At 41.2% G+C, this 23859-nt stretch overlaps 1 protein-coding gene across 1 annotated transcript in view; it reads right to left on the bottom strand.

Annotated features, from left to right (window-relative positions):
* Positions 1-574: 574 nt before the first annotated feature.
* Positions 575-23859, bottom strand: part of vat1 (vesicle amine transport 1) — a 31037-nt gene continuing 7752 nt past the window's right edge. The window contains exons 3-6 of the mRNA XM_040045218.1: positions 13087-13257; positions 11875-11964; positions 9889-10130; positions 575-4322 (exon numbers count right to left, since the gene is read on the bottom strand). Coding sequence (XP_039901152.1) covers positions 4038-4322; positions 9889-10130; positions 11875-11964; positions 13087-13257 — 788 coding nt within the window. The 3' untranslated portion in view covers positions 575-4037. The remainder of the gene's footprint in view (positions 4323-9888; positions 10131-11874; positions 11965-13086; positions 13258-23859) is intronic.

Here is a 23859-nt window from a genome sequence, read left to right on the forward strand (position 1 = left end):
AAAGCGGAAATGTTGTGTCTGGGGCAGGCCAGAACTGAGCTATGATTAGCCAATAAGCAGAGGCTGTGCTCAGCTGTGTTACAGTACTGGCTTCCCTGCACAGCTGTGTAAAAAACATCTGGTCCCTCACTTGTTATACAAACCATTTTGGAAACAAACTGAAAGAAAAGAAATCCATAGAGAGGAATAGCACAGAGCTTTGGAGCTGGGGGAAATTTGCAGATTTACGACCGTCTTTTGGTGCGGTGGAGTTTTGAGTCTTAAATCCACCATGTTTTGTTCCTCTTCACTGTAATACTGATGTTATAGCTGTAAACCAACAGAGGGAATCATCCTATTGGGGCTGATATGATGTGAGACCTGGTAAAACACAGCGAAAAGCATTTACTAAATACATCTCAGATTGAGGTAAGGAGAGAGGCACAATGCAGGCCTATGCTTCAGCAAGACTACAACCAATCACCAAATACAGATTGTGTTAAACCTTTTATAAACTGCAGCAAAATTCTGTCAGCACCTGTGAGCATTTTGGGATATAAATCTGACACAATGTGACAACTTGTGTGAATTTTTCTTTTTTTTCTCTTTTCTTCAAGGTTGACGGAAATGCATCCAACAACAGAATTTTCTTCATATTTTTTTATGCACTGTTAATATTCAAAGCATGGACAGAGGAATATACATACAATTTGGCACACATGGTTTAAACCAACAGAAAGACTTCATCACATTTAAAGAGGAGTGCAGGTTGGCAAGTCCCCACATAAGAGTATGAGCTTTGAACTTTAAACCCTTGGATAACAAAAAACAAACAAACGAACAAAAATATAAAGGTAAATCAAAATAACATAGTAAGTAAAACATCTTTTTTTTCTTTTTTTCCTCATTTCAAAACTGAAGCGTTTGTTTCTCACATGGCACTCGGAACAGAAGCACCGTCCACAGGTTCACAAAGGGAGCCCAGCAGATTAGAACAGAACACTAACCAGAGGCTGACAGGACACAATCACTCCCCACACCAGCGTGCCGGTCGCACTCCAGCCCACGTCGCTCGGACCTGCTCCACGTTTTACTTCCCACAGTCAAGGATGGATGAATGCTTTGATTTTAGCTGCCACCCAGGAGAACTTGGCAAGCTGAAAATGAGGGGACTTTTGCATGAGTTTGTGTGTTTCTGTGTGTGTGTGCCACCTGTGCTTTCAGTGAGCTTTAGCAGATACAGTGGGAGCGCATGATGGGAAATGGGCTGCAAACCTGGAGCAAAATCAAAGCCTGTGCTGGACTGGAGTGAGACCGCCATGCTTGCAAGTGCATTAAGATCAGCGAGCAGAGTGCAAAATACTAATACCAACTGTCCTCATAATACAGGCCTCTTATCAGACAGGAGGGAGAGATAGAGTAAGATGTGTTGGTTGGTTTCAGAGCTACATCGTACTGTAGCAGAGTAGTGTAAGGAGGGAACGTCTGGTAGGAGTTGAGGGGGGGGGGGGGTGCTTTTAAAACCTGACAAATGACCTGAGGACACACGCACATCTTCACACATAATGGCACACCACACACAGCACATGAGGGAGGCCACTCATGCTAACACAACAACTTTTTTTCGGAAACATTTTTTTGTTTTTGTTGTTTTTTTTTTACAAAGTCACTAGTCACCATCTGAGTCTCGACACAGAGGCCAGACTCACAGACAGGCAGTGAGGCGGGCAGGTGGATAAATAGTCAAGGTTTAAAGTTGATTGACTCAGACGTGAAGGATTTGGTGCAATGAAATATGAAGGACTGGCCTTGAAGGGATAATTCACTCTCCAAAAAAATGAAAAGAAACAAATGTCTTTTCTCTTACCCGTAGTGCCACTTTTCTATTTAGATGGTCTCAGTGCCCAGTTTTCAAGAGACCGGCTGTAAAGGTGTCTAACTTCTCTTGAACACAGTGAAACTATATGGCACTTGCCTCAGGTGCTCAAATGAAATGCATCTGAACAGCTCAGCAGCAGTATCTTTTTCCAGGAATCATGGCCCAGTTATGCAAACAAATCCACAAAACTTGAGAACAGCTTCATTGAGGAACTTTTTCTCCTTTTACCCAACTACGCCTACCGACTAAAAGAAGAGTGCAGCTGGCTGTGCAAAGTAGGAAGCTATTAATCTAACCACTTGGTTGTGAGCATGAGCTTCTTGTCATGGGCAGATTCACTCTTCCTTTTGCACAGTGTCATGTGTAGTTTGAGGAAAATAGTTTGACCACCTTAAAGCAAGTGCTGTCCAATTTCATCATATTCAAGAGGAGGCAGACATCGCTCTATCTCTATATAGAGTCTTAAAGGCCTAAGCTCCTCATTCTCAATACATTTTACACCTGTTGAAGTACGTGTTGACAGCACCAACTGTTGGCAAATGTAGACTAAGAAAGCAGAAAGGAGAGACTCTGGGAGAGGGGGAGAAACAAACCACAGTGCCATCTCTGACGAGCCTGACGCCTGTTGCTATGCCGACCATAGAGAGGGAAGTGGAAAGAGGAGGGAGAGAGTGGAGTAGAGAGAGAGAGAGAGAGAGAGAGAGAGAGAGAGAGCGAGAAGGAGAGAGAGAGAGCGAGAGAGAGAGAGAGTGAGAGAGAAAAGTATGTACGCCAGCTTGAAGTGAATTCAGGAATATCGACAGGCGAGTGGTCGCTGTGAAAGGAGCCATGGAATTCCTCAAGGAGGAGTGAGGAGGAAGAAAGCCTTATCCAGAGTGACTAAAAACTAAACTGCTATTCACCTTCTTAACTTGCTCATTTCAGACGATTCGCTATCTCAACATGACAGTGCTTCATTCATCACACTCCGAGAGTGTATGTTTGTGTGTGTACTTGTTTAAACAGAAACAAATTCTCCCTTAATTGGCACTGTGCACTTCTTGCCAACAGTTGGTCAGCTAGAAAAATCTGTAACTAAGGAGAAGGAAGCTGAGCAATGATTTCTGCCTCTCTATTCAATGTTGGACTGAAAGGCTCATTATGAGGCAAATTCATATTCAGGCTAGTGCAAAACTGCAGATTCTATATTATCTTCACTTAATTTGGTGGGAACGAATGCATTGTTAAGAGGTTTCGCCTTGCTTTATATGAACACCGATACAAGTCCACATAAATGACAACCAGGGTTAGGTCTTGCAGTACTAACACTATTGTCTGAGCCATAAAACATCATGATAAAAGCCATGATGCAAATATCTCCAGAGGAGGTGCACCAGCCAATCACAGGCATCTCTGACTCATCCTTGGTGACATAACTAAGCGTTGGACACTGAGAGCAACGTGTGGGTGGGTGTGGTTCTCTCATTTTACTGCCCGTCTTTGTGCCTGTCTGTGGGTTCGGCCTGAGGGTGGGTGGGCAGGGGCGGTGGTGTGGGAGGTGTGTGTGTGGGGTGGGGGCAGGGTGGGGACTCAGCACAGTGAGGGGATGGGGAAGCAGAGGTGGCAGGTGGAAGTCAGAGCAGAACAATTTAGCACAGTGGGAGTTGAGGTGCAGAGGGGCACGGGGTCGAGGGTGGGGCCGGCGTGAGAGCGGGGATTATTGTTGTCAGGGAAACAGTAATTTGCCCCAGGCCTGGACCGTACCCACAATCCTCCATGGTCCTTCTGTCTCTGCCATTATCGTTATCTTTTTTTTTTGTTTCGTTTTTTTTTTGTTTCGTTTTTTTGGCCGTTTCCGCTCAATGTCAGAGAGGAAGATAGGTTCGGAGCTTCGATGTGATCAGAATCTTTAAGACATAAATGCAAGAAAAGGAAGGGAGGGGGAGGTGGGTGGAGCCAGGTCTGAGTAATCGCTGTCATTGTGGACCCAAAAGGTGATGGAGAGGGGATGTGAAAGACTGACAATGCTGTGATCATTTTCTAATCCATCCTTCTAACCCATTCCCATTCTTACTTCCCCCCCAACCCCACCCCATCCATCTAAATTGCCAAATCCATCCCCACAATCCCACACCACACCCGAGATCCCAAGACACAAACTCCCTGCTGGTCTGCTTGACTATCCATCCATTCAACCCTCTCACTTCTCCTCCTTCTTGGGTTCTTCCTTCTTCTCCTCTTCCTTCTTCTCCTCCTTCTTGGGCTCCTCCTTCTTCTTGTCATCCTTCTTGTCATCCTTCTTCTCCTCCTTCTTGGCATCGTCCTTCTTCTTGTCGTCCTTCTTCTTATCCTCTTTCTTCTTATCCTCTTTCTTATCCTCCTTCTTGGTCTCCTCCTTCTTCTCTTCCTCGGGCATCGGCTCTGTAGTGAGGATCACTTTGCCAATGTTGTTCCTTTCCTGCATCTTTCTCATGGCATCACCCACCTGGAGGAGAGAGGGAGAAGCTGATTATTTAAGGCGAGATGAAAGAGCGAATAGCGAAAAGGAGCAAAGGGAAGCTTTTAAACAGTTCTCTTTGAGACAGAAGAAGCTAGTATCATCCCTCCGAAAACATTTCCACAGCAATATGTGTTTCTTTACATTATCTGCCTCCAATTTCCCTTCTTGACACCACAGCCTGGAAACAAATATTGCAAGCTTGCTCTTCAAATATGACTTTAATATGCAGTATATGAGAAATTATATTTGTTTAGATGAGACTTTAATAATCTTTGAGGGGAAATTAGATTGTTGCAGCAGAACACAGCAAATAAGAAGTGGTAACAGGATAACGGAGCAAATGGAGGGAATAATGAACACTTCAAACATGCATTATTTAATATTAGTGTGTCTTAAGTATCAAAATAGTGAATGTTTTAATGATAGGCCAACTAAAATCAAAATCACTTTTTGCTTCATTTGATCAAATTCACCCATTCTATCAAATAACAGACACCCCCACACAATATTAAGATGTTCTAATCACTACGCATTAGGAAGGAAGTAACAGATTTCCTCAAGAAGACAGAGTGTAATGCTGGTTTTCGAACCTGTGTTCAGTTTTGTAAGTTTAAAAATGTAACTTCTGCAAAACAAATTTGTTTTCTTGAGTTTATATTGCATTTACCTTTCGAGACAGTGCCCACAATAAATTAATGAGTCAGTAAACCAACAGACAGTGAGGAATCTTATCACATATGCAATGTGAGCTATGTCAGCTTTTGGTTGTTGTGCATTTTCCACTTGATGTACCAGTAACCGACCACTTTAATTATATATGATACAAAATCAAGGTAAATCTATGGTCTTTGTGATGCTTTAACAGTTTGAGATTAAAAGATTCACAGGTAATTTGTCACAGTTATTAAGATGTACTTCAAAATTCATCCACTGTGTTATAGTCCTGTGGATATGCAGAATCTGTATGCATGGGTAACTTGAGCCATTCTGGTTTCCATTTTTTATCTGAAGTTGAGGTAATATGGACCTTTTGAGTAGGCTTTGATTACATGGAAGTAAGTAGTCTGTGTTTAAAGCAAAAGAGGGAATACTTTGCTGAAATGCAAACTTGAAGCCACTGGCTTTCAACTGATGACAACTTAGGTATTGCTTTTTAAAATGTAATCCACATTTATAAACATTCATTAGCTTCATAATAGCTGATGGCTCTACTACAGCTCAGCTTGGAAATATTGTGCAAGGAAACTTTCCACTAAAAATACATTTTGCAGTAAAACTTTCAAAGTATTGTGTAATTCAGATTGCTGAAGCGTTAAGCCTAAACTTAAGAACTGATTTTCTTTCCTAAGACCAAGGATTGAGGATTTTATGCTCCATCACTTCAAGTAAAATTGCTTTTAAGAAGAGATTTCTTTGCTGGCTAGAATGAACAGGATTATAGTGACCAAAATATGTGGTACTGTAGAATTTGGCATGTCATTCTTATTGAAAGGTTGGCCTGGAAAAATGTTACACCGTCCTATTGAGGTGCTTATTGGGTTAAAATGATTAGAAAAAAGAAGAAGTATGAAGTGGCAAATCTGATATTTATGAGATTTTCTTTCCAAAAACTAAATATTTCACGTTGGGGACAGATGAGATTACAACCCCCAGGCTCCCCTTTCCATATTGATGGATGGGTGATGTTGGTCCTACTGCTCCTTCATCATAATGATGAGTGGAGAATCCCAGCCAGACTGGCCCCACCCTCCTCTTGACCACTGGGCTCTGTCCACTGTCTGTTCCCGTCTCCATCACATCTCCCTCCCTCCTTCCTCAAATCTCGCTATTTGCGCGAGGCAGGCAGACCACCTAACGACCAATGCCACGGCAACAGGGCCATCTCCTAGCAACGTAAAGCCTGGCTGAAACGTGGCCCTGACGACTTAGACACATGGGAAAGGGAGAGGAGGAGGCGGAGGGAGCAACTGGTATCCCACAAATGAAGAACAGGCAATGAAAGAAAGGGAGGGGTGAGTCCAGGAATTATAAGAATCATCTTCGATGTGAATGAAAGTCACAGACTGCCTCCTTTTAACGACTCCACCGACTTCTAGGCTTCACTCTCTAAGATCTGCCAACCTCTCTCACTCCCAGGCATCTTGATAAGGGTGTGCTATTTGTGGCTACTTACATGACCATTATCTTCTTGGAAATCGGTGCAGATGTAGATAATGAATCCTGAGGAACTACAGGAAAGGAAGGAACAGTCTAATTTACAAAAAACATGGTCCTAGCATGTTCATTGATTACTGGAGGAAAAACAAAGAGTGACAGTGGGGGGATGGGATGTGATGAATGGGGTCAAGATGTGGCATTTCAACCGAGGTCATAAAAATCGATCAACTATCTGTCATGGTCTGCTGTGTCATTAGTTTTTCCATGTCTCTTTTTTTCAGTTAACTCCTCTTATTTGTAAGTTTCTGTTGTGTATGTGTCCATTTTATTTTGTGCCTTTATTATTTTTTCCAATATATTTATGGTCTGATTTGCCTTTTCCCCCCCTCGCCTGTTGATTGCCATCCTGCTCTACTTTATGTACTTTTAGACCTGTTTTACTTAGTCTTTGTGACTTTTCCCTCCCCATTTCTGTCGGCGACTCCCCTTTTTTTCCTCCTCCTTTTTGGAAATTTTTATCCAATAAGATAAAAGTTTTCTCATTTCAGTTATTTTTTTTTTTTTACTGCAAAATGAGACTGAAGCAAACCAACAGTGTCACTAAAACCTGTCATAAATGTTGCCATGCGGTCAAGTTGTTAATTAACAGTGATAAATTATCATAAAAAAAATCCCCTAATTTTTCTTCTCCAGAAATAAATTGACATTTGAACTCAGCAACCTTTTCTATATGAGTTTAACCTGGTTACAACCTGGCAGCCATTTGAGTCGAGTTCCCTCAAGTTGTGCTCAGTGACAAAGAGTCATCTGTTCGCATTTATAAATTATTTAAGCAAATATATGAAACCTTTGACAACCACAGAGTGATTGCAGTCAGTCCAAGTCTGACAGCAACTGTTTGCAGAAAGGTTGCCTCCTATCAAGTGACCTATGTAATCACGATCACTGGCCGTAACACCTCCAAGCTCTGGACAATTTTAACTTGTATGACTGAGCCATTAGTTTGCTGAGCCGATTGAATGTAAATTTGCTCGGGTTGCATGATCACGGGATGGTGGCGCATGAGGTGAGCCCTCTTGTTCATCGTTTTCCCAGAGTATTTTTATTTATCTAATAAAATAAATGGACTCCCTGTATCTCCACGTAATTGCCACATAAAATATCAGGATACTAAGCTGTATCGATTTCTTTGCCCCAAACCTTAACTTTAATGGTCTTCTCCCTCCATCTGTAAATTAATTAACTTAATTATATACTCTGCAATGCATCTTCTGCCTTGGTGCCTGCGTTTGAAAAGTACACTAAAACATAACCCTATTAACCCACAGCTTTTACTTCTACTAGCAGAAGTGTGACTGGCTACGGTTACATCTTCTGACTGAAGATTTCAGGTCAGCTGTTTACATGGAATGTGATTTAATATGGTCTGAGTTTTACATGCATTGATGCACAAACACTAAACTGGGACAGTGTAACATGCATAAGAGTAATAAACAGAGTCATTTTCACTCAAACTGCAGCCCTGAATTTTTACAGGCATTACCCAGGAAAGAACATTGGACAGTTGGATTGGACATTAATCGGAATTTGACCTGCCAGCTCCCTGGTCCTGTGATATTCCACTGTGCCATTGTAAGATGACATAGCCAAAAGTAGAGTGAATGTACAGCAAATGAGTGGTTGTCAAGTTTCCTACAGGCGTATTACCAGAAGCGAGAAGGCATCCAAAGCAGACCATAACCTGCTTCATGCCAAGTACGAGTAATGATCCAACTGGTTTCTCCTAGCATTAAGTTCTTGTGAAAGTTCTTATCCCTTTGATGGGTGTTGGAGCAGCTCTCTGATCTGAAGCAGTTTCCATTATTATCTTCTTTAAAAATCAAACTCCACATAGGGCCAATTCAGTTCAAACCACCATTTTTACAAAATTGTAAAAAGTGTTTACAACCTTTGTTTAGAAGAAAAAAAAAAAAAGGAATCGTTTATGTGCTATAATTTCTTTTTAAATTCTGATCAGTTTATGAAAAGGTCCCACCCTATGCAACCATTTTAAATTTCAGTCAGTTTCAGCCGTTTCATATTTCTTTGTATGGAGCTTTTAAACCTTTCAGAATCATTAGGCTTCATGTAAATCTAACCCATGTTTGAAGACTTTGTCCAAAAACTTGCTCCAAGCCAGACAGAGATTATACCTTCTCTTCTGTGTATTTCCACTCTCCTTCCATGTCTCTTTCTCATACATCAGGGCCCCTCCCTAAGACAGAGGCACACGCTGACTAAAGGATGTCACCATAGCAACAAGAGAGAAAGAGCAAAAAAGATACACTGTGAGGAGGGAGAAGGAGAGAATACAGCGAGACAGAGAGAGACAGAGAGGGAGTCAATAACCTAAAGACAGAGAAAAAGAATCTGATAGAAAGAGCAGACAGATGGAGAGGCAGAGAAAGAGCGTCAGATGGCGGAGAAAGGCAGCGGGTGTTTCTCTCCGGTCCCAGTCACACAGCCAAAATACTGACCAGCTCTGACTTTGACAACAGAAGATGTCAGCCTCTGACTCTCTCTCTCTCTCTCTCCGTCTATCTGTGTTTTTCACACCATCTCTATTCATATCTGTTAGCAGCGTTAATTTTGTCAGCAACAATCTGAGTCTGTCTGTCTGACTGAGACAGAGCGCTTCTTCTGCACAAACTTTGGCTGTTGAATGGGAGGCTTATTGAATCACGGCCACACCCAGCTTCTGCAGATCCTACCACCAAATGCATAAACAGACACAGGCCCACCTGGCATTCACATCCATTTTAAGAAGGGGGGGGGGTTGTAAATGTGAGTCAATAAGCATATATATTAGAGGTGTAAATGCACCCGTGTTGTGATAAATCATCTGGTCTTACAAAAAAAAAAAAGATATAAAGGACATGAAATGGAAACGGTTTAGTGGCAAATTCAGCTAAAAAGGAAAACTGCTGCATATGTCTTGTAAAATACAGAAGATTTTCTATTATTAATATAAGTTTTGAAAAAAATTTGATGAATTTCTGCTAAATTGTAAAGATTAGCAGAAATTCATCTAAAATATAATTTAGATTAAATGAACTAAATAAATACAAGCCATTACATTTATACTAAATTAATGTAATGTCAAAAATTCTAAGGCTACACTGTAATAGTCCCTGCAATGACCCAATCTACTCAACTACACTGACCACTTTAAGCAAAATTTCAAAAAACAAAAAAAAACAAAAACAATGATATAATCTCATAGTATTTAACCGATCATAGCCTCTACTTATACATTTATTTTATGTGAGAATAAAGAACGTAATCCACCAAGACATAATCCACATGAGACTAATAGTAATTACTGGCATAAATAGGCAAGCACAGAGACACAAACCTGCTCAAGATGCCAAGTAGAGTCAATGCGTGGTTTGATTTTGCCGTCCTTGTAGAAATCCAGAATGGTATTCATTGCCTCGGTGATGAGCTCTGTCTCCCCATCTAGGTAGCCAAGGTGGAAGCCACACACCGACTTGTTTCCCTGAATCAAGCTGAGTGTGTGGATGGAGAACTGGTGGTACCAGTTCTTTGCCACAGCAAGCAGGTTCTTCTTTTGTCCTGCCAGCATGTTAGCCGCTCCTGGCAGAAAAAGTAAGAGCTTAAATCGCTTATCACTGGAATAAAAAGCTTAAGAAAGACTTTCAACTAGAAACTAACTTAGAGCAGGCCAGCTACACACCTGCAGTCAAAGGTTTTGTGACTACGTTAAATTCATGAAACACAGACTACTCAAAACTCTTTGTGTTGGCTCCTACCATTGAACTGTTATTGAATCTGGCAAATGTATATGTCTATAGATATTAAGACATATAATATGGGGAGTTGTAAATAGATGGGGAAGGAACTGGAACCCTTTATTCTGCACTCTTTTGTTAGACCACACCCATTTTCAAACTACACCTCAGTTTTGATCTCAACTTCTCATCCTCAGTGGTGAGGATTAATATTTATTTTTCCACAGACAGAAACATGCATGCACACCTGCCAAAATAGTCTAAATCTTCTTTGTGGTAGTAATAATACAGTATTTTCTCCAGGACAAAATTTTGCCATGAGATTCAATTATGAAATTTCCCAGTCCCCCACCAACTTTCTCAGTTTTTTTTCATCTGCAACAGCTTTACCCACCTGATAACCCATTTTCATTTCCTGATAACCTATTTTCATCTTAGTGGTGAAAGACCCACTCTATTAATGTATTAAAAAATGAGCAGAAAATTGGACGACAGATAATTTTTTGTCAAGTAATTTACACAAAAAGATCACAAATGTTTCTTTTTAACTGGTCCTTTAGTGTGGAGATTTGCCGTTTTGGCTGTTTTACGTCACTGTAAATTGAATATCTCTGTCAAGCGTCAAGTGCTGCACCTTGTTATATCGAGTTTGTTGTTTCCCTTCTGTCTCCCCTCAGTCCTCAAACTCTCACCTACACCTTCCACCCTAAAAAAAAAACCTCTTTAGCACTTCAGCTGTCACTGTCAACACATCCCTATTCCCCCTCATCCTGCGTTCATGTAGCCTATGGCCTCACTGTGTGAGCTTTTCTCAAGGGAAACAGGGGACACAAAGCATGCTCTGACAGAAAGAGGGACCCAGTCTGCTACATTCAGACACATTCCAGGTTTCTTGCGCATAAAACACTCATTGTTCGGCTATGCATACTTCTGATAAGCTGGAAAAGAAGCTGAGGGAGAGGATGGTGGGGTGGAGCTGGAGGGTTTTGTGGGGGTGACATGGATGAATGGGCGAGGGTGGAGGGCACCATGCTGGGTAGTAGGTTTCTGAGCAACATGCAAAGGGAGCACCCTGTTCTCCATGGATGCCGACCCCACCCACTGCATGTATACTGGTTCGAGTTTGGCATCTCAACACAGCTAGTGTAAAGGGCTTCCCACGAATGACACGCAGCATGCCGATGACATGGGCCTCTATTCTGCCCACCACTCTACTAGTCTGCTACAAATTAAAGGTTTGACATCATCGGTCTTATATTGGGTATATTGTCTTTTGTTGATGTGCTTTATTTCAAGCTGTAGAGTTGCAGTTAAAAAAATGAAGCAGTAAATTGAAGCCTTAGCATTCCTACTAATGTTACATGACGCTATAATAAGGTCACCAACAATTATAATGGCCAACATTTTGGTTTAGACCTTAAGTTTTAGAAAAAAAAAAGAAAAAAAAAAAAAAAGTGGCCACTTAATAGTATAGTTAAAAAAATTACAGCCCAAATTATTGGCCTGTTCTTCCAAAGCAATGTTGTGGATGGCTGTCTCGTGAAAATTACCAACTGACTCTCAAGCATTGGCCTTGTTTTTCTACTTACCATAGGTAATAAGTTTGCCCATAGGCTTCAGCAGGTTGTAGGCCTTATGGGTATCTGATCCTCCAAGAGGGTCCAGTATTATGTCCATCCCTGGAGCAGAATAGAGAAGAAAGGGACAGTCATCACTGGTGTGAATTCAGAGAGAACAGCCTGCCAAGTCTCCTCAGCAGCCACCTCTGCATGGCAGAGTTCACTGGGAGTAGCAAGTGTGGCCAAGTTGCACCATGTTTGCACAGAGACGAGCCCATATATTCCAAGAGACGTAAGAAGAAGAGTCGAGTAAGGGCCTGCTTGTTTGATGTTCTTTCATTCTTGTCACTGATCAGACCAGAGGGATAAAATGACTTTCTGTTGCTGTCCATTCCTTGGAGGATAGAATAATAACCTATCCTCTGAACAGATGGTAAAGGATGGCAATCTAACTATGAAGGTTTCTTTGTGGCTTATTAATGGTGAACTATATAAGCTCAGGCCTAATGATGCTCCTTTCCGCCAGAGGGGACTCCTCAAACTGGGCTACCCCTCCTTGCTCTATTAAACCCTGCTTTTATTGATTGTGGGAGGCTCACAGCAGGACTCCGCCTTGACCACAGCACACATAAATTGACAGGCAGCCAAAGACACAGAGGGAAAGGTAGAGAGCAGGACTGCACATTGATCCAGGCTTCTAATTAGATACATTGTGTCCAAAGTGTCAGTTCTCGCTATCTGTCTCTGTAATGCCTGTCTGTCTAACTCTATGTTACAAAGAACAGAGACGGCCTGAAGAGGGGACTATGAAATGAGCCACCAGCATAATAACAGTCTCCATCCTGCTAGGATCACAGCAGTAGTTGGAAGGAGAAACAGGAACTGAACATTGTTTCATTTTACTGAAAAGCTGAATTCTTTTGTGCTCATCTTGGCGAGTCCATCTACATAAAACTGTGTGGATACATTGTTGGTGGCAGTGAGAATCCAAACAGTCACTGTTTAGTGAAATGAGTTTGCTGGGTAGGGAAAATGACTCCCTACATGCTATCCGTCTAGTGCACATTGCAGCCAGCTCTGTCGAGAAAGACAATGTGGTTGAAAATGTATCATCTCAGTGTTTGCAGTCACACAGTACTGGTTCTTGCCAGGGGAAAATATCAATCTGAACTATTTGAAATATGAAACAGTCTCAATATGAATTTAGGCAGCTTTAACAGTGCAGATGGCTAATTTTCTTACCTTTTGGACTGATCTTGCGGACTTCCTCCACATAGTCCTTGGTGCGATAGTCAATGGCATGCGTAACTCCACCCTGGGTGATGGTCTCATGTTTACTGGCTGAAGCAGTGCCAAACACAGTCACATCCTTCACTGTCTTGCACAGCTGAGTAGCTGCAATCCCCACACCACCTGAAGGAAGACAAGAGTTAATTTGATATGTGAAATCATGAACTGCAAAAAACACGATTTGTAATGAATTCTAGTGCAAACTCTATTTGGCATGGATTTATAACCAACTTAATCTTTCAAGGCGACACCCTGAACAAAACATACCTCAACACAAGCATCTAGGAATTTCCATTCTACACATACTTATGGCAGGTAAATGTGATTTTAATTATTAATTCTCCCAAACAAGCAAGTCAATATCAGTGTGAATGTGTTTTGCTCAGGGGTATGTAAGGAGCGCATTAAACACAATCACATTAACCCTAGCTGGCCTGGGGTGAATAGACACCCACACACATCCAGGTCTGGAGAAAGTAGCCATTGTAGCTCAAATGACATCGAATTTCTGGTTCTCTTATTTGAAACAACCTGTCAAAAATTCCAAAGTCAAAAAAAAAAAAAAAAAAAAAAAAAAAGTAGCTCAAGTCTTTTTTTCCCCACCATTTGGAAAATGACAGTTGGATTACAAAGGACATAGTTCCTTATGATCATGTCAGCTGAAAACAAAAAGGGCTCCACTGTCCAAGACTTTAAAGACAGATTGGATGTTTTGGATATCTGTGTTTTTTGTGTGCTGTATTCCAAAGTGTGTACATAGTTGTGGCAAAAGCCTCTGCCAGTGTTTGCAAAGGCAGCCAGCGCAAGAAGTAATAGGTTACTGATAAGCAGTGGCTTGTTTGAAATAGGGCCTGACTTGAGGACTTGAACTGAAAGGCATCCATAAAGGTCATTCATGCCTGACCAAGTAAAGAGTGCATCTTATCTGAATCAGAGAGTAAAGCAAAACATATTTAAATAACAAACTTTTAATTGCATAGTTGGGCTGCCTGTCTGCTAGAAAGGTTTGGAGTAGATGAATAATTTGCATGCTTACATAGACATCTACACTTAAATATTTAGCAGACTATGGAAGATCAAGAGCAAGATCATCTTAAAGACAGGAAGACAGAGACATGCATGAGAAGCACACATTTGATTGCCCTTGTGCAAAAGATTAGACTTGTGGAATTGATTGTTGTCAATAAGTTATCTTTACATACAGTGATAAAATGCACACAGTAGCAAAGTGTTTTGAACATGCCGTGGGATGTGTTGTTTTCAGTGCTTTCGATAACGTTGGAATTTTCGTTTCTTTTGTGATGCACAGAGCGAATGTTGTGCATCAGATGACACTGATGCACCTCTGGTCCCTTCATATAAACGTAAAGATTATTCTGAGCCAGTGAACCAGTCTTTTCAGAGCAACGTCTCAGCAGTTCCTCTCTGCGGATGCACTATTGCATAAAAACAGCAAAAAAATAAATAAACTGAACCAAGATTTAATGATAGGATTAGGCCCCATTCTCTTACCAGCATGAAAAATAAAATGGTTTGCTTTTACTCCCGTGTTAAAAATAAATAAAAGTTTTGTAACTAAAATGCGTTGTAGAGGAGAAAGAACCAGGAAATAAAAGCCGAATTTTTAAAAATGCAACTGCTTCAAAAGCCTTATTTTCAATGTGACGACGAGAAATTCTTTTTATTTTGTGATTTTAATTTGACATCCTTAGACCAGGAGAGGTGAATCAATCACTCTGCATTGGTGTTATCAAGCCTACTGACACCAACGTTATTGAAGGGTATGAGAATCAAAGCTCTTGCTGCTGGACATGAAACAAAAATAAAAGTGAACAATAAACTGTTTTTTTTGATACACAGTCACCAAAATCATTCAAGGAGCGTCTTTTAAAGAAAAAAAGGTAGTTACAGCGAACGGCATATTTAAAATCACAATAATTCCTTTAGTCAGTTCAAAAGACTTAAAACAAACACTGCATGGTTCACAGCAATGATTCTGATCTCATTTTCTGTTAGATTTGAATCTTTCACAGGGTTCAAAAAAGGGTCAAAAAACTTGTAAAGACAAATCCAAATCATTTTAATTTGCTTCCTTCACAAACCTTCATTTCAGTGTAAAGAAAGAAATGTATTCTGTGTTGTTTTGTTGATGTAAGAGCCCGAGTCCAGGAGAGATGAATCAGCCGCTCTTCGTTACTATAATCACGCCTGCTGACACCGAGGGTACAACTGACGAGAAAACAAAATCGAGGCTGTTGCTGTTGGATGTGAGTGCCGTCACGGCTGCGTTATAACAGCACCGTCTCTCCTTGTCCTCAGTGAGAAACCAAGTTTGCGTTGCCAAGGAAACCTCGGCCAAATTGCCGACAATGACTGAGCAGAGGGAGCCATTTTGTTTCAATAACTGCTCTTGCTTTGGGCAAGTTTGTCATTAGTATCATATCTTACGTTATAATTAATATGTGATAACAAACAGATCATCACAAAGCTGCATGCATGTTTTCACACATTCGAACACAGCGCAAACGTGCCTGCTTGACTTGAGTTTTTGCACTAGTGCACACGCGACAGTTTGTGTGAGGTAGAGGGGAAGGCAGACAAAGTGAGAAATTGTTGAATATGCATCGCCTGTCATGTGGGAGGTTTAAGAGCTGTTTTTAGTCAATGGCTTTGTCACATAGTAGCAACCCACAGGTGTTAAAAAGTGTCCAACATGATGATGCATCCATTTTCCCTGCATACTTGCAGCCATGCACTCACATTAATGTTTAACCAATGCTACTGTAGTAAACATAGTAATTTCCCCTTCTGTTGCAGTAATACATAGTGAGGGGAAAACGTAGCAATAAGTGTCTGTTTTAATGATATTGTATACCCATATTTTGATAACGAGAGAAGACAAAATTAGTTCATACTGGCTGGTTACAAATGTTTCCAGTCAAAGAAACATTGTGGCCAATGAGGAGAACGGTACCTGTTTCTGAATCCCATGAGAACAAACGCCTGATCCTCCATCACAAGACTCCTGAGCTGTGCCAGAACCCCTTACTGCACCCCATCTCGATTCGCAAATACACACACACACACACACACACACGGACACACACACATTGATACATGCACAGATCACAAAGGAGAGAGGAGCGGGGCCATAGCTTTGAACAGCTCTTAATGGCTGCTGGTATCTGCTAATCTTCACAAATATGCCAAGATTAAAATATTAACCTCTTATTAACCTAGTGCTTTTGCTTGTGTTCCTGAATTATAAGTCTTCCCTTTATATCTATTTCTTTTAACTAAAATAATGTTTCTTGGCAGGAGCAGAGTGTGAATTCATGTTAATTTAGAACCAGCCACAAACACTGATCCATTTGCTCAGGGAAGCAAAAAGCAGCTTAAGTACATTTTTGTTGCTAATTACATTTCTTCTCCTGAAGATTCAATTGAATTGTTTACACTCGGCGATTAGGAAATGTCAAAAAGCATCCACCTATCTGTTGTGTTCTTCCCTCTCCCTCTCCGGAGAAGCTGGATAAACAGTGGGGTTTTTGTCTTTCCCTGAATCCGTACATTCTAACATTCTGGCACAAATTGCACTTGGCTTCCACAATATGAGTTAGGAGTGAAGAGGAATTTTCCCCAAAACACAGTGGAATCCAAACTGACACTGAGGCCACTATTATTGCTCCACACCCAGAGTTCACCAGTAGGGGAGGGTGGGGACATGAGAAATATTTTTCAGATTTATAAAAATAAATACAATATCCGCGTCGAGCGTCAATCAACTTTAAAGCCATAACCTTGTCAGCGTTTTGTGTTACTTGCCCAAATGAAGATCATCTTACACATCACGGTGTTACTCAATTGTATGAGTCAGTCTGTGATTTCAGGTGTTAGTATGGGGACGGATGGAGGCCGTACGGTTACTGTCAACACCAGAAGATGACTAGTCCCTGGTCCTTGTTTCTTTTTCTGGGATTTCTTCACAGAAGGACTCATGTCCTCCTTAACCTATCATTAGTGGCTAACAAAGAATGAAATACAGGCATCTCTTGTTACCCAGACTCACCATGGCAGGGTTACAATCTCAACAAGTTGAACCAAATAAACTTGTTGAGATTCTTGCTGTTCTTTTAAGCTCTATAATTGACTTCAGATACAACTCCTGTAATGACAAAAGGAGCTGTGGCTGGCTGTTGTTAATGTGTACTTTTGAGGTATTATACTACATTATACAAACTCTGTGTTTTCTGGAATGACTGTTCTAGTGTGTGTACATGCACTGTGGGCTTGAAGAGCAGTTTAATGTGCTCTCTCTAATGTTGAAATTCTGTGTTTCATACAGGAAATCCACTTTTAGTTACTGTGAGTGAATTAAAAAAAAAAAAAAAAAAAAACATCCCTTGCACATATGTGATGGTGGCCCCTGTAATTTCCTGAGTAATGATTCTCACGTAGCACTAAAATAAAAACAGTCACAGCACAGACCAAATAATAATATGCATGTAAAGGTATAGACATAACCTTCATTTCTTGTCGCAAAATGAAACACAAGCTGGCGTGCACTTATTCTGTTTTGCCACACAGATACAGATACGATCACACAAACAGGTGTCCTGAAAAAGGTTTCACATACACCTGTGACTGTATGTGGTGGTTGGGATGAGGGTAGATGGGGTCATTTGTCAACGGCTACAGCAATGAGAGCGCGAACAAGCAACGTGATTGGTGGGTTAGGTTGGAGGTTGCCCTGGTTTCTCTTTCCTATCTGTGCAGCTGATCTGCCTGCCGGCAATGCCAGGCCCAGGGAACGCAGAGACGGTTCAACCACGCAGCCCAGATTCCCGCTTAGTGGTCAGAGTGAATTAGCATTTGCTAAACTAGGGTACGACCTCCTGTGCACACAGACTGGAAAGGAGAGGAAGGGAAATCATTTACAAAGACACAGACTTTTGTAATCACTCCAAGGAGCAACAAATCTGTGAGAGCCAGAGATGTAAGTACGCATGAGCTAATGCTTAAACAGCAAGGGACTTTGTTAGCTGGTAAATAATTAATGAGAACAGTAATCTGTGAGGGAGTCCTGGGAGGAAAAAATTACACTGAAATAAGAATCTTTCTTGGAATCATACAACATCCCCCCCAAAACCCCCCAAAACAAAAAAAAAACAACACACATTTTGCCAGTCCCATCTGCAGTCAACTGCGCACTGGTGGCTTACACATATGCCTTAGGCATTGCCTGAAGGTTTGACAGCAGTCATGAAGATCTATACCAGGATATGGTTCTCATTTACCAAACCCGAGAGATCCAGCCACCTGTTTCACTCACTAAGCATTCAGAGATCGCTGACAGTACACTTGCAATACTGAGGTGCATATAGAACCCCCCCCACAAAAAAGGAAAAGTTGTAATTATTTCAGATACCCAAGTTCCCCGAGTCCTTTCAATGTGCTATGTAGAGAACTGTCCGACAGCTGCTTCTAAAGCAGGGCAAGTATGAAAGCAGTTAAAAATAACATACCTTCACATTAGTTGTTTGCAGAGGCATGAGGGATTCAAAGGTAAAAAATGGTCTAAGAAACTTTCAGTTGTTTCATTATTGCTTTCACAATTCACACGGAGCAATAGAGATTAAAAGCATGCTTTCAAGCTGAAATTTACATGAGTAGAAATTACTTCCAGGACCATCAGCTCTACAGATTACCATTAACAAGGATTTAACTCCTCAGCTGTGACTGCTGTCCCCCATCACAGTCAAGAGTGTATTTCACCAACATACAGCAGCTGGAAGCCTCTCACTTCAACTCTTGCCAGCTAATCCTCAGTGTAACCCTGGCGTAAGGCTATCCTATACACTCCAGGAAGATGCAGCTGCAGCAGCCACCATAATTGGTCGCTGAGAAAAATAAAATCCAAAACACGAACCTCAAACTTTATGAGCCGAGATAATTGATAACATATGATGGAGACGAAAGCACCTTACAGTGCTATTAGTGTGCAGAGTATTTTTTTTTTAAGCAGTGAAAGATTGAGCTGGAAATCCAGGCATTCATGGGGGACATGGCTGAAGCACAGAAGCAAAATCCTCCCCTACAGCGCCACCTAATTCTTATTATGCATTCTACATCTCCAACACAATGCGTGACACCTAATGCTGGACCGCAGTCAGTCATAAATAAAACAGAGGTAGACGTCATGTTTGGAAGCAGTGGAGCCCCATATGTATGCAGGAATGTGTAGTGTGGGTGTGGTGGGGGGGCGATGGCTGGCCAGGGTTCATAAACATTAGGGCCAGTTCAGGGAGAGGTCAGAGGAAAGGCAGTTGGCTGGGTACAGTGAAAAACCCACGAGATGCATCCTAATGCCGCTAAACTTCGTCCCCACCCAAGCCCTCTGAGGAAAACAAAAGGGGAAACGTGCGTACGTTCCCCGATGACGAGGACTAGAGCACGGATATGGAGAGGTCAAGCAGAGGGAGCAGAGGTTACGGAGTGCCGGAGGCGGAGGAGGACAACGGAGGATGCAGATGTGAAACGCAGTGGAGTAGAGAGGCACGATGGGAGGAAATACAAAAAGCCATTGTTTGGAGAGAAAGGACAGGAGCGGACCCACGAGAGAAGCAGCTGAGGACTATTCACCAGAGTTTACTTACATGCACATAAAGGCCTGACTGACAGACAGAGTCTAAACACCAGGCAGGCATTGTTATCTGGTCACCTGATCCTGATGGGTTAAGGTCAGCGTACATTTGAGGAAATGTTGCTCTTCATGCTGATGTGACATTACCAGAAAACATGGAGACACAAAAGCATCCATCCCTGAAGACGCTCACAACAGAGTTCAACAGGTTATTCCCATGAATATCTGTCACTGCTTTCCATCAGCAAGAGCATTAAAATTTATCACCACCATTAATGCAACTTTTCACAAAATGAGGTTGAAAATGACCTGGGAGAAATTTGGAGTAAAACTAATGAATAAATTATTTTTATAGGGAAAATAGAGGCCAAAATATAAAAAAAATAAGTGCTGGCCTTCATTACACTAAAATACTTGTTGAATCCTTTTTATTTCTACAGAATGATAAATTTTTTTGGCATGTATGGTGTGAACTTTTTTCCAGCTTTTGAAGTGAGACCTGGCAAAATTTTTTTAGAAGCCACTGATTCAAAGCAACCAGCTGCGAAGGGTTATGTTATTATTTCTGACATTACCGGTAACCTTTACTTCAGTTTCATACGATCTTTAAATCTTGAAATATGGTGGCACGGTGGTTAGCACTGTTGCCTCACAGCAAGAAGGTCCTAAGTTCAGCTCCACCATCAGGCCAGGGTCTTTCTGTGTGGAGTTTGCATGTTCTCCCCATGTTCACATGGGTTCTCTCCGGTTACTTGCATGTCTTTTTCTTTCAAAGACATGCAATTAGTGGGGATAAGTTAATTGGAAACTCTAAATTGCCCATAGATGTGAATGTGAGTCTAAATGGTTGTCTGCATCTGTGTGTTAGCCCTGCGACAGACTAGCGACCTGTCCAGGGTGTGCCCTGCCTCTTGTCCAAGATAGCTGGAATAGGCTCCATCCCCCCCGCCACCCCGAAAAGGATAAGAAGCTGAGAATGGGTGGATTCTGTGAAATTTCACATGCACAGTTTAACAATTAGAATGACCCTCATGTCATTATAATAAACATATAGTGAGTTAGAATAGCATAAAAAATTCCTCCATCCGAAAGTATACAAACTTACCTACCAGTATTTCTTCAGCTCATTCATCAGGTCTTAAAATAAAGTGGGACAATTACAAGTTAACCATTTAAGAGCCAGATTATTTCTTGAAAGGGACCAACTTTTTTTTAATGACATAATTTTCTCTATATTGTAAATCCATTCTAGAAGAGGAGATCCCTCTTCTGTTGGTCTTCCAGGATTCTGCTACTTGTCCCCTGACTTAAAGATTTTTTTTGCATTTTATTCTTCTTATCCAAACTATGATAGACATCAATGTTAGTAACCTTTATATAAGAAAAACTCCCAAATCTGTCAAAAATGATATGATTAGATGTTCATTATTAGGAATTATTGTTCAACTAAAAGTTTTAGGACCTTCAGGGACGCTTTAAATATAATTTAATTAATCATTTTCCAAAGTGATTAATTAGCAGATTAGATTCTTATAAGAAAAAAAAAAAAAAAGAAAAACAGTCAGTCAGAGGATGAACCCTCAAGAATTTACTAGAAAGACATGAAGGTGAGGAATGAAGAAAATTACTCAAACAGAGAGTCTATGTGGTAAAAAGCTGTCGATCTTGGCCTTCAATAAAAAGAAAAAATAACCAGTTTATATCGTAGTTACAACTGTACTTTGTCACTGAGGTTGAAAAACCAATCACTGCCTGTGCTACTCCTGGGTTATGTGGCCCAGTTAATCTCATCTTAAAGCTCGCTATATTATCTTTGCTCAACATAAACAAATGTTGCAAGAATGTGGTGTTATGCAGACATGTCTTACACACAAGATCAGTGTTGTTTGTTTGGGTGCACTTCCACATGCGCCCAGCAATTGCAAAATTTTGAGACAGTCTAATGAGTCTAATGTAAATCCCTTTGCCTATTTATGCTAGTCAAATGGGTGGAGCTGTGAGAAAGGTTTAGCTGTAACTCACTATTGTGTCATAACTTCATAGGATAAAAGATGCATGTACCTCGGAATTGCATATCGATTAATTTTACCTGTGGAAACAGATGATAACAAACACCAGCACTAACAAATGATGTTAAAAAAGATAAATCTTCTCAAAGTTACTACACATAATAAGAGTGCCTTGCTGAGTATGAACAATATGGAAAGTCCAACTAAGAGTCATAACCCCTGCCCCCTCCGTGTCAAAATGAAACCAGGGATATTTGAGTCGTGATGTGCTCAGAACTCAATCATGTGATGTGCTTAATCATGGACTGCAAAAAGGGGTCACAGGTAAACATTGCTTCAGTGTTAGCCAAAAAGGGGAACCATCGCCTTAGATTACTTTACTATAAAGCTAGAAGCAATGCCTGTGTTAGCAGTTAAGTTGTTTATTATCTAAAAACAAAGTGGTAATTGTTTTGTCTATAAACATGTTAGAAAGTACTGAAAGTTTCCCATGATCATCAGATCACTTTCTTTTTCTGTCAGAAATTATAGAAATTTCATTTACAATAACATGAATGACATAAAAGCAACAAGTCTTTATGTGCAAGCTAAACTTTCATTTAGTAAAAGGCTTTAGACTAATATGTACTAGCATACTTTTGATACCACTTTTTATTTTTTATATATTTATAAAAATAGTGCGTATTCATAAAGCTTGTCTCTCTTACTCTGGGCCAGAAATTTCAGCTTCCGCACACTTACATACAGCAAATTGTTCAGTTTCATTACTGTCTGAGCGGAAGAGCACAGCGGTGCCGTGGTTTGCACGGTTACCTCACAGCAAGAAAGTCCTGTGTTTGAATCCATAAGCCTGCTGGCTTGTGGCTTTTTGCATGGTGTTTGTGTGTTCTCCCTGTGTCTGCGAGAGTTCTCTTGGTTACTCCGGTTTCCATTGATGGTTGAAAGACAAGCCTGTTAGGTCTTAATTTGAAATAACCAGTTGCACTGGAATGGTGGAATACATTTTGTAAGGAACATAAGCACCCCTGGCTTTAATCTCCTTCTTGTTATTGGAAAACAGGCTTGAAAGAACAGCGCAGATAGGTCTGTAGACACTCAGTCTTACCCCACCCCCATCTCTCTTTGACCCTGTCACAGCAGACACCTTTGATCACACTAATCAGAGAACATCAGGAACAATTTTGACAGACTCAGGGTGGGACCCACACACACATGCACACACACACGCACACACACACACACATTGAGCCACGCAGCCGATGATGATGTTAAGAGAAGGATGCACGCAGCTCTCACGCTCTAACACCTTATTCAGAAAAGGCACTACTAATATACACACTGCTAGCTTTTAGAGCGGTGCAGCAGGACGTACACTATTTGCAATGATTATTTACACATGCAAGGAATGACAGAGCACTGGCAAGACTGTTCAGCAAATATTTTTGTCATAGCCTCAGCAATGTGCTTTTACAATCCTGATGTCCGGACAGCTGGCGAGCCAGGATTGGCAGCCTGCCCTGAGAAACCAGAGATGCCGCATCAACCAAACCAGCAGGGAAATGTGTCTTACACCACACCACACAGCATTCCTCTCATCGACAACACACTCTGCACAGGAACCCTTGGGCCATACAGTTTTTGTATTCACAGGGATGAATTGCATCAACTAGATGATATGATTAATGCAAACATTTGGGATTCCTCTGTAGACCACCAGTTCCACAACTATGAGCACGTTAGCTGTCATTCAGCTCGGGGCATATCGCAGCTTAGCTTACAAATTCATTCTTTTTTCAGTGTTAATGTCAAGGGATGCATTCACCTGGCAGTCAGGTTTCTTAGCAATCCTCACCCACAAACTGCTCCCAAAGCTGAGGGATCCCTTTCTTGCTCCCTCTACACAATTAAAGTGGGAATAAGACAAAAAGTGAGAAATGTGCAGTGGTAGACAGCAGAAAAGGGGAAGGGAGAATGAGAGAGCGTCTTATTTTGGCTAGTGTTCTTCAGTTCTCTCCAGCTGGCCTGATTGTGTAAACAGAGCAGAATTAAATGCTCTCAAGCTTTGTGGATCAC

Source organism: Simochromis diagramma, unplaced genomic scaffold, assembly GCF_900408965.1.
Source record: "Simochromis diagramma unplaced genomic scaffold, fSimDia1.1 OVJJ01000321.1, whole genome shotgun sequence".
Classification (NCBI taxonomy): Eukaryota; Metazoa; Chordata; class Actinopteri; order Cichliformes; family Cichlidae; genus Simochromis; species Simochromis diagramma.